Raw genomic sequence first — 11,515 nt, forward strand, 5'->3', positions numbered from 1 at the left:
AAAAATCTCATTAACGATTATGGTTAAGGTAATAAAAAAAATTACTGGCTAATTAAAACCGTCGACTGGGGGTAACTTCACTGGTGTAAAATTAGACCCAAAAAATACTGGTCCACCATAGGGGAACCCAAAAATATATATTCAATTTTCTACTAAGTTTAAAGAAGTCACATTCACATTTTACTTGTAAACAAGGTTTAACAAAAATAACTCATTTTATTCACTTTTCTACATAGGAGGGTAAACACAATTATATATTAAAAAAACCTCATAGCTAGGTAGCTATGCAAAAAGTATAAGGCTGTCTCTACTTTTGTGTTCAAAATTTATGAGCCATGGTTGGTGGAGCCCCTTTCTTAGGCAAGCGAGGAGCCCCAGTAGTAAAGTCCTGATGAGTAGAACCTCCTTCATTATTTGTGTTTACAGCAGCATCCTCACCACGTTGCAACTGAGCTTGATTATGAGAATTATCTGCAGTTTGCTGGCCACTACTACTCTTTGCAACGTTGTGAGCACTTGAAAACAAGTCAACCGGTTCAGAGTCTGCAATTTTGCCTCCTTCAAGTGGTGTATCATGCACGAAAGCTACCCTCACTGCTTCATCTTCTGATAGCCTCGCTTGAGATGTTGCGTACTTGATATCATCTTTGCTCTTTGCCATACTTGATTAATTGTAGCAACTATATACCTTAGACACAATTAACTTCAATATTGTTGCATGTGCTTTGGTTGCGGTGAATGTTGTATGAAAATGTAGGCACTGGGAATGAAAGTGTGGATTTATTTATAGGCCTAAAGGCACTGTGATGCGTGGCTGGTTGTGTGCACAATTATGTGACAAGTGTGAGTGGACCAGGTTGAGGAATTTCTATGTGGTGACAAGTGTGAGTGTTGTAGCAAGGTAGAGAGGGATTTCTTTCTTCTAATTAAGCGGTGAGGGTGAAGATGAAATGTGCTCTAGAACAAATGAGTTTGTTCTAGCTCGGTAGAGAATAGTGATAAATATAGAAATAATCATGGATCTTTTAACCCACGGTGGGCTCAAAACTGCCACAATCTGCAGTTAGCTGAATAAAATTTCCTATGAATTACATATGGACGATTTTTATGGTATCTATGAGGGGTTTCATACCCTCCAAACTTAATTTTCTATGATTTGTTTAACATATTTTTATAATTTACAATTTAGTTATTAATATTCTATATACGAATTGAATTGAAGGGGTTCTAAATCCAGGTGTGGATCTTCTCCATTGGAAAAAAAAACTTAGTGTGAATGATCCAAACCCTTCTAAACCCCTCCCATTTCATTTTCTCATCAATATTTCTGTTTACACGATCTTTACACAAAATGATTTCTTGCTTGCCATATTTCATGGTAGAAATACAAAGGTAAGTACAATGAAAATTTTCAAACAAAAAAAAGTTAAGATTAACTTACATGAATACATTCTATTCTATTCGTACAGCCTACTCATCCAGCATATTTCTGTCACAAATTCCTGAGAATAACTAGGAAAAAACTCCCCTGAAGTAAGAAAAATTGTAATCATCCCAATATTTTATACTTCAAATCAAGTCAAGAGTAGATAAATACTTCCTTGATCACTTTAGAGTTATCTTATTCAAGCCACTCATGCAAAATTTCTCGATCTTTCCAGCACTGAGTCAATTGTAGAAGAGTAAAAATTAATTTGTTCTGTTTCCAATGACAGAAGCACAATAAGTCAGCAGTTACTGATGTAATAGCAGCCAAAAACCATGGTTTTTTATTCTGTTGAAATCTTCCTCCATCCATCCTTTGAGGGCTTCATTTCTTTGAATCTAGTTAAGTTTTCTTCTACAAATCAAAACAGGAAGACCTGTACATGATCCAAACCTGTTTGAGTGTTGCAGCCTACAGAGACATGCTTTTGGATCTAAAAGGATTTCAAAGCTCAAACCCAACAATGTTATTGTTAATGACTCCAACTCCCCAAAATCAAAGGAATTGTACTTTCCAATTGTTTATACAGCATAAAACTCAATCTACTGAAATTTGGGTAAGACAGATTCAGATAGGAATAGGATCTATCACCACTTAATCTTAATAACCTGATTATATAATCACCATAAGTCTTGACAAGAACAATTTCCATTTTTGAAGTGATGAAACCTCAAGGAGTCTCTTACAATAATTGTCACACCAACAACATTGGACATATACTTAATTGCATTGTGACAGTCACCACATATTCTCAAATTCTTAAAAACCCGTATAGATGATTGTCCATTCAAATTAAGTATCCCAAAGGCAACAGCCAGCTTCTCACTGTGGTTGCAAAGACTCTCAGCTTTTTCCTCTTGATCCACATCTTGCAGAACATAATCAGTGTCAGGCTTATATCCAGCCAATTTCATTTTCTGGCCCAACTCATCCAAGAACTCGTAGATTTTATCACTTCCCGTGTTACTTCTGTCTCCAACAACAAAAGTATGAACTCTATTTCCCACTTGAAGCCAACTACAGCCTGGAGTTTTTGTAATTCCCCTATCTTTCATTAATATTCTGATTTGTGAAGCTTCACTCCACAATTTGGCACTGACAAGGATGTTGAATAACGAAACATAGTTCCCAGGGTTGTTAGGCTCAATGTCAAATAGTTTTTTGGCTGCAATTTTTGCCAGCTCCACATTCTTAAAAACTCTACAGGCACCAAGCAGTGCCCCCCAGGCACTAGCAGTTGGTTCCAGAGGCATTCTTTGTATAAATTTATATGCTTCATCAAGGCGACCAGCACGGCTAAAGACATCAACCATACATGAATAATGATTAGCATCAGGTTCTACCAGATGGTCCCTACCCATTGAATTAAAGATTTGAAGTCCTTCATCTACTAACCTTGAGTGACTACAACCAGACAGAACACCAGTAAAAGTAACAGAATTGGGCTTGACCCCTGACCTTAACATGTTTTCAAAGAGCAAAAGCGCTTCTTTTCCATTCCCATGCATTGCATTTGCAATGATCATTGTGTTCCAAGCAACAACATCCTTTTTGGGCATCATATCAAAGACATTCCTTGAAAGATTCAAGTCACTGCATTTAGCATACATATATACTAGAGCCGTTGTGCTTGATAAGTCCCCAATCCGATGTCTTAAGCCATAGCAGTGTACCTCCTTGCCCATTCTCAAGCTTTCTAAAATTGAGCAAGCTGGTAAAATACTACTAATTGTTATCTCATTAGGTTTAAACCCCATCTTTTGCATCTTCCTAAGCATCTCCAAAGACTCCTCTGTTTGCCCATTTTCCATGCATCCGCCAATAACAGCATTCCATGTAGCTTTATCTGCTTTGACTCCTTCTCTGCTCATCCGGGAAAACAAAGCAAGACCCTTCTCATATTCTTTGTTTGTGAAATATGCTGTTAAAACTCCATTCCAAGACACAGCATCTCGATGAGGCATCAAATCAAACACCGCTCGAGCTTCTTTTACACTTAAACATCTTGCATACATGCTCACGAGTGCGCTGCAAACAAAAACATTTTCTACCATCCCATGTCTCACTGCAAATCCATGAATCGCCTTACCTGAGTTCAAATCTTTCAATTCTGAGCACGCAGGCAAGATGCTAGATACTGTTACTGCATTCGGTTTCACCCCATTCCATCCCATTTCATGAAAAATAGCCAGGCCTTGCCGGGGCAATCCACAGTTAACATAGCATGACGACAACGAGGTCCAAGAAACCACATCTCTGCCAACCAAATCATCAAACACACGCCTCGCGCCCTCGATGCATTTACATTTACCATAGGCATGAATCAGTGCATTGCTCAAGAAGACATCAGACGTCATCCCACATCGAACGGCATCATCATGAACTTCCTTGGTTCTCAAGGCATCACCAGAGGCAGCACAGGCCTTGGTGGCAGCCAAGATGACCGGTTTGTTCGGTTTGATCCCGCGTGCCCGCAGCGAAGCATAGAGCCTGAGGGCCTCATTGGGAAGTCCATGAGTGGTGAGAGATGAAATCAAAGTTGAACAAGTGGTTGGGTCTGGTTGAGGAATATTGTCAAACAGTTGGTGGGCACGCTTGAAATCACCTACATTTAAGGCTGTCTTGAGGAGCCTGAGAGCCAGGTGAGGTGGGATGTTGGTGGGTACAGAGGGAGCCACCTTTGCTTCAGGGCAGTGATGAATGATGATGGTGGAGTATCAGCGTCGAGATGAAGAGGAGAGTGTGTGTGTGTGAGTGAGGAAGAATGGTGGCAAATCCAAGTTCATAAGCAGTGCAGTGAAGTCAAGACTCGAGACCGTTGGATCCATTTTGTATTCGGATTATACCTTCGGGGCGGGTGCATGAATGCCTTCCCCCTTATTATTATTGTTATTTTAAAATAGTGCGTACCCGAATGCCTTCCCCCTTTCATGGGGAGGGGAAGATTCAATGATCAATTTTTGGATGATATAATTTATTTTTCTGATGCTTAAAAAAATTGGGTAAATAGCTAAGTTGGTCCCTGAATGTGTCAGCCGCCTTCAAGTTTGTCCCTAAACTTCTAAAATGTCTTACGCGGTCCCTAAATGTAGCAAAAGTCATTCAAGCTAGCCCCTGAGTTAAAATCGTTAACGGACGTTAACGAAAATGTTGACCTGAATTTATTTTTCCATGGTGGAGTATCCACGTGTAAAATGAAAGTTAGGCATAAAAATTAAAGTCAATTTAGTCCCTCTTTTATCATTATTCATCTTCTTCATCCCAACTCCATGACCCTAATGCAAACCCAGCAATCTCAATCCCCATCATCTTTTTCCCCTTCCTCTTCCTTGTCGATTTCCCTCTCCAACCACCAACGATGCAGTTTAGAACCGCACAAACTCTGTTGGAATAGCCGCGTCCGATCTCGCCTGCGAGCGAGTTGAGGGGCTCCGGCAAGACCTTGAGCTTCTCTACCAGATCCACCTCCTCAGCGCGCCGCCGCCGCACGCTCCGTCATCGAGAACATGAGCAGTGGTTTTAGATCTGGATCTGGTTCGCTAAACCTCCCTCCTCACCCATTTGTGCGATGGTTTCGGTGGTGCTCTGGTTCCTTGAGTTGAGACTGAATCATATGTAGAAGGGGATGTTGTTGTGATTCCAGCTGCTCCTATAGCTGAGTACAATATCATAGCCTCCTTTGAGACTCGTAGAAAAATTGATGGTGAAAGTGGAAATTCTTTCTTCTTCTTTGTGCATCACAACATAAAAACCAAATCATTTTTCTTCTTTTTGCATCAAATTGGAGGAAGGAGACTGAGAAATGAAACCAGGTTTGAAATCAATTTCAGAGTACATGAGACCCAACCCATTGATTCACATAAGCCACACAAGTCATGGCTTGAGAATTTGAGATTTTCCCCCAAATTTTAGGGTTCATCTTCATATAAACGAGATCAAGGACTAAATTGAAGCCTTTTCAAACATTCCCAAATTTCAAATGCCACGTAAGTTTCAGCCTTTATAAAAAAAATATCCACATCAGTCTTCCGTTAACGTCCGTCAACAATTTTAACCCCAGGGAACTAACTTGAATGACTTTTGCCACATTCAGGTACCGCGAGAGGTATTTTAGAAGTTTAGGAACGAACTTGAAGGCGGCTGACACATTTAGGGACCAACTTAGCTATTTACCCTAAAAAAATTAGTATCGCTCGACAACGAAGGATATTAAAATATTTTATTTTGGAAAGGCATTAGAGCAATGTATGTGGCTGAATACTCTTAAACAATACCACTCAATCTATTGTTTAAAACATTTATGAGTGGATTATTGCAAATTATTAAAAAAAAAAAAAAACTACTTCTTCGATACCCATTTAAAATGGAGGAGTTTTGTACATTTTCACATTAATCTACAAGTTTGTCCCTTTTTTTAGAGTAAATACATTCATTTAGAACTAGAGCTGGGTAAGCGGGTCGAAGTCCATGAGCCGACGCGCGAGACCGCCGACTAGTGCGGGCTATAGCCCGAAAAATAGAGGACCGCTAAAATGCGGGTCTACGCGGAGCGGGTTAGTGCGGGGCGGGCGTACGAGGACAAAAAAGGAGTAAGAGAAGCCAAAGTCCGCGGACCGACCCGTGAAATCGCAGACTAATGCGGGTTGTAGCCCGAAAAATAAAGGACCGCTAAAATGCGGGCCTACGCGGGGCGAGCCTGCGCGGGGCGGGCCAACCCGCGTACCCAGCTCTATTTAGAACGAAACTCTAGAGGGACCTCCTCAAAATTGTCCAAACTAAAAGAAATAGCTAAATAATCGGCCACTCAATTACCGGTACTAACAAAAAGGAAAAAAATAAAAAAACATTAAAACTAGAAGTCAAATCACAACAATCATGAAAGACTACGATAAGGTAGGAGCTATTCCCAAAAGGGCGATTCCAAGCTTCAAAAACTTAAGACGGTTAGTCTCAAAACAAACTTTGCATAAACGATGATCAGAGGCCATAAAAAGCGACCATCTTAAGCAAAGGGCCTCAACATTCACAAGAGATAAAACCTCAAAGGAGGATGTAGCAGTTGCCAAGACATTGTCATGGCAATCACCCAAAGGGCCACTTGAGGTGGTCTACAAGCAAGACGCGGTGCCACCAACGAAGGTCATAGCATCACAACACACTGTAGAATATGTTCCATCAAAGGTGATTGTCTGCGAAATAGAAATTTGTTCCTCGTCTCCCATATGATATACAATATCGTGAGAAAAATGCTAATACAAACATTAGCTTGAGGCAAAAATTCTTGCAAGAATGCCTAATTAGAACATTCACATTCTAGCCTTAATCATAGAGGAGAGGCAAACTGGTACATCTGGTCACAAGACAAAACAACAGAGAATATTGTAACGATTCAGGAGTAGACACGACACAATGGGCATGAAGGATCAAGTTTCAACCGGTGAGTATGAAGATTAAAGTGCACCGGAAGAAACTTCAAGTGTGCTCATCACACCGTTTCCTTACACCGAGACAACGTGTCAGGCTTCCTCCACAACTTCGCATGCACCATTAGTGTACTAGAGCGAATAAAAAAAGTTTAGGAAACAATTTTTTTTGCTTATTATACATATGTTCGGTGACAATCTTATCTGAGTTGAGAATATCGACAGAGTTTTTAGCATCAACAAAATTCAAACCCTTAATTCTTGCTTAAAAGTTAAGCATTTACCATTTGAATAACCTATCACGAAAGCGCTTAATTTTAAAAAAGTATTGGGAGAAATCACACTATTTATTTAATTTTTAAAAGAGTGAAAAATGGCCATTTTAACCGGGCTTGAAATCGTGAAGTGAAACCCTTTTGGTTTAGGACAACACAGAAAAGTAAAGGATAACACACAAAACGTACGTGGCTGAAGCCAAGCTGTTGAATTCACATCACAGAAGCCTTGCCCCTGTTCCAAAATTCCTCACTGTCATCTCTCTCATTCATCCTCGACAAGGATCACCATGAAGCCAGTTCTACAGTTTCCAAGTAGAACCAACCCAGAAACTTGAACTTCTTTGCTACATGCAAAGTCTAGCAAGGATTCACCATCACCACTTCACTTCTTCCTGCTTCAATCATGGCTACACTGCTGAATACAGTGTCACCAGCAGCAAATTTATCAGCAAAGACAAGAAGAACAAACAGTTCTTGTTTCCTGTATTCCCAGGTTCTAAATCTTCGCACTTTTTCACTTAACAAGGGTTTTTCTAGGGTTTTAGCTTCAGCCCAGATTTCTATTTCCCCAAAAGATTCAATTTTTACTCTGCCCAATTGGAGGGTAGGGAAGAATGACCAAAAGAGTAAAGAAGTGAGGCTCAATGATGCATTTCTTCATTTAGAGTATATGGTGGGTAAGGGCCAAAAGCCTGATGTAGCTCAAGCAACTCAGCTCTTGTATGATCTTTGCAAGTCTAATAAAGCTAGGAAAGCTGTTAGAGTTATGGAGATGATTGTAGGTTCTGGTATTATACCAGATGCTGCTTGTTACACACACTTGGTTAATTTTTTGTGTAGGAGGGGGAATATTGGTTATGCAATGCAGTTGGTTGAGAAGGTGGAGGAGCATGGCTTTCAAACTGGTACTGTTACTTATAACACTCTAGTTAAAGGGCTTTGCTCTCATGGGAAATTAAATCAGAGTTTGCAGCTTTTAGACCGGTTGACGAAGAAGGGTCTGAAACCAAATGTATTTACATATTCTTTCCTGCTTGAAGGTGCTTACAAAGAAAGGGGTGTAGATGAAGCCATGAAGCTTCTAGATGATATTATTGCCAGGGGTGGGGAGCCTAATTTAGTTAGTTACAATGTATTGTTGACCGGGTTGTGCAAGGAAGGTAGAACGGAAGATGCTATTGAGCTTTTCAGGGATTTGCCTGCTAAAGGGTTCAGTCCTAGTGTTGTGAGTTATAACATTTTACTGAGGAGTTTGTGCTATGAAGGGCGGTGGGAGGAAGCGAATGGACTTTTAGCAGAGATGGATGAAGAGGACCTGTCTCCCTCTGTTGTTACTTACAACATATTGATTACTTCCCTTTCTCTTCACGGAAGAACAGAACAGGCTTTCGAAGTTTTAGATGAAATGACAAGGAGTGGGTTCAATGTGACTGCTACTAGCTATAATCCAATAATTGCTCGCCTCTGCAAGGAAGGGAAGGTTGATCTTGTGGTTCAGTGTCTAGACCAAATGATTTGTCGGCGTTATAGTCCTAATGAAGGAACATACAATGCTATTGCAATGCTTTGTGAGCAAGGGAAGGTGCAGGAGGCTTTCTTTATATTCCAAAGCTTGGGTAATAAACAAAACTGCCCTATGCATGATTATTGCAAAAATGTGATTTCAATGCTGTGTAGGAAAGGAAACACATATCCAGCCTTTCAGATGTTATATGAAATGACCAAGTGTGGATTTACTCCAGATTCCTACACTTATTCATCATTGGTTAGAGGAATGTGTAGGGAGGGAATGCTAGATGAGGCTCTTGAGATATTCAGGATTTTGGAAGAAAATGACTACATGCCTGATATTGATAATTACAATGCACTCATACTTGGATTTTGCAAATATCAAAGAACAGACTTGTCAATAGAGATATTTCAGAGGATGGTTAACAAAGGATGTGTGCCTAATGAGATAACCTATACCATTCTTGTTGAAGGCCTCGCTTTCGAAAACGAATTGGATATAGCAGCCGGCCTGATGAAAGAGTTATACATGAGAGAGGTTTTGAGTCGAAGTACGGTTGATAGACTTTCTATGCAATATGACCTCAAGGAATTTACAGCATAGAGACACACACTCTCAAAGTACATAACTACAACAGAAAGTTAGTAGGGCTATTACTTGTTTTCAGATATGAACTGAGTTTTCCCAGCTTGAGTACTTAATTACCTATATATTGTTGATTGGTCAGTGTAATAAGTTCCTGAATGCTGAAATTTTGGTTAAATATAATGTTTAGAGATGAGTAATGAAAAGATTCATGCAGAGGATTTAATGCTGATTGCACTCTCTTCCATGCATTATATTTTATACTGCTTTTGTGAATTGAGGCATCTTGGTTGTTTAAATGATTTGTAGTATCCATTTGCTTCTTGGCTATATCCATCTTGGTTTCCTTTGATCCTGAGATATATAGCAGTGACTTTACCACTCCTTTGCCAGTTTAAATAGACAAGTGCATTCAGTCTGCTCCAATTGATACACGAAGATCATTGTACAAGGTAAGTACCTACCTCATCTTATTTACTTGCTGACATTTACATTAAGTAAACCACTAAACCCTGAGAGTGCCTACTTTAGAAGCCTGAATTTTATGATGTGCTGTTTTAACTTGAAATATTTAACAGAGAAACGCTAGCAACTTATTCTTTTGAACAACACTCCCCATGATTGGTCTATTTCTGAAAAGTCAGTGCATTTGCCTTGTAAATTTGTAATTTTTCAAAACTGACCTTTTGAATAACAGCCCAATCATAAGTAGTTTAAAAAAGTTTGTTCCTAGCATTCCTTCTCTATTTAAAATATTAAATTTTACTAAGGATTCAGCTTTTACTCTAATATATCAGGGAACTTCTAAGGCTTAATGATTAGCAGAGGGCATTTTCAGTTGTTGGCCCAGATACTGTAAATTAGTGCATGTGTGTTATCAGTCTACAGTATTTAATATCTGATTTTATGAAGCCTTCTGGTTTACATATTCTTAGTGATTGATTGAACTCTTTACCACACACAGGGATATGCTACTTATTAGCTTGTCTAAACTTTCCCATACATAAACTCTTTCTATGATCATTTTTACAATTGATAACGGAAATAGAAAACAGTATGCAAATTGAAGAGTAATGCATGAAAATAAAATTGATAAAACAATGTTCGTATTACCAAATGGTTTGTTTCTCATATTTGAGAGTATATATCATCTGGGCAATTAAATAGGCAATTTGTATACACATGACTTCATAACATTCAAAATGGTAATAAATCTTGATAGCCATCATCATAAGTTTAATGAGTGAAAGCCTGTTAAGCTCAAGCTATTAAAACAATCAATATTCCGTTCTTTCAATCGGAAGAAGACTTTTCCTATACATTATCTTCCGATGATGGTCTAACTGCTCTTCCGTGACAATCTCCTCGAGCATATGGTTACTTAAATGAAACAAGGCTAGTTCACCTGCTTCTTTTCTGAAGAATATATCACCCTTTTGACTCACTCCAATAGGTAATCCAATGTCAGGGAAGGGTCCAACAATAAAAAGTTTAGTCCACGATTCCTTCACACCGAGTTCACCTAAAATTGATATGTGAAAAGTTTGGTCTGCGTGCTTTAATATCACCGCAATGGACCCATTTAACTCCAGCAAGAATTTCTCATAGTATTCATCCAGATCTAAGGGTAAGATATCTAAGGGTAAGGGCGTTTTAATGAAAACCTCACTGCTGATATTAAATGACTCCAACAACCAATCTTCACTATATTGATATGCATGCAACCAATGACACATTCCATTCACGTAAATCTCATCCGGGGAATTGAAAGGCTCATCAATATCAATATCAAGTTCCCTCCAAGAGTTGCTTTTCATGGATTTGGTTATGACACGGTTAGAGATGACTTGAAGGTGATTCGGCTATTAGGATTTAGCATTGGTGAGCCAGACATCCTACCCCGATGGCCATGAGGAATAATTCTGAATTCCTCAGTAGTTGGGTTCCACAGTACATAGGTATTGCTATTGAATCTCTCAAACTGGTGGAGGCAAAAAGTGCCATGAATACTAGAACCTACAATCCTAAAGTATGGATCATTCTCATGAAATCGAGGATGACAATCTAATTTGACCATATTCCCAAACTTGTAATCACCTGAAGCCAAATACGGGTCTCTATGAGGATCACCTTCCAGATGAACCATGGGATATGTCTGCGCTAAGAGAAGAGATGTATCACCGCAATGAGAGTGATGTTTAGATAATAAATTGGCGTGGAACATGCTCATGAA

The 11,515-nt window shown here is 39.3% G+C and overlaps 3 protein-coding genes across 3 annotated transcripts; 1 reads left to right on the top strand and 2 right to left on the bottom strand.

Annotated features, from left to right (window-relative positions):
• Positions 1-216: 216 nt before the first annotated feature.
• Positions 217-787, bottom strand: LOC130749488 (SEED MATURATION PROTEIN 1). The gene has a single exon (XM_057602856.1). It carries the CDS (start codon positions 659-661, stop codon positions 320-322), a length of 342 nt encoding a protein of 113 aa, XP_057458839.1. The 5' UTR covers positions 662-787; the 3' UTR covers positions 217-319.
• A 1,168-nt stretch (positions 788-1,955) lies between these two features.
• LOC130743709 (pentatricopeptide repeat-containing protein At1g20230-like) lies at positions 1,956-11,099 on the bottom strand. The gene is made up of 3 exons (XM_057595937.1): positions 10,688-11,099; positions 10,534-10,596; positions 1,956-4,205 (listed from the first exon to the last, which is right to left on the bottom strand). Exons 1-3 carry the CDS (start codon positions 11,097-11,099, stop codon positions 2,107-2,109), a joined length of 2,574 nt encoding a protein of 857 aa, XP_057451920.1. The 3' UTR covers positions 1,956-2,106.
• LOC130747596 (pentatricopeptide repeat-containing protein At1g79080, chloroplastic) lies at positions 7,345-9,853 on the top strand. The gene has a single exon (XM_057600570.1). It carries the CDS (start codon positions 7,591-7,593, stop codon positions 9,298-9,300), a length of 1,710 nt encoding a protein of 569 aa, XP_057456553.1. The 5' UTR covers positions 7,345-7,590; the 3' UTR covers positions 9,301-9,853.
• Positions 11,100-11,515: the final 416 nt, after the last annotated feature.

Source organism: Lotus japonicus, chromosome 3, assembly GCF_012489685.1.
Source record: "Lotus japonicus ecotype B-129 chromosome 3, LjGifu_v1.2".
Lineage (NCBI taxonomy): Eukaryota > Viridiplantae > Streptophyta > Magnoliopsida > Fabales > Fabaceae > Lotus > Lotus japonicus.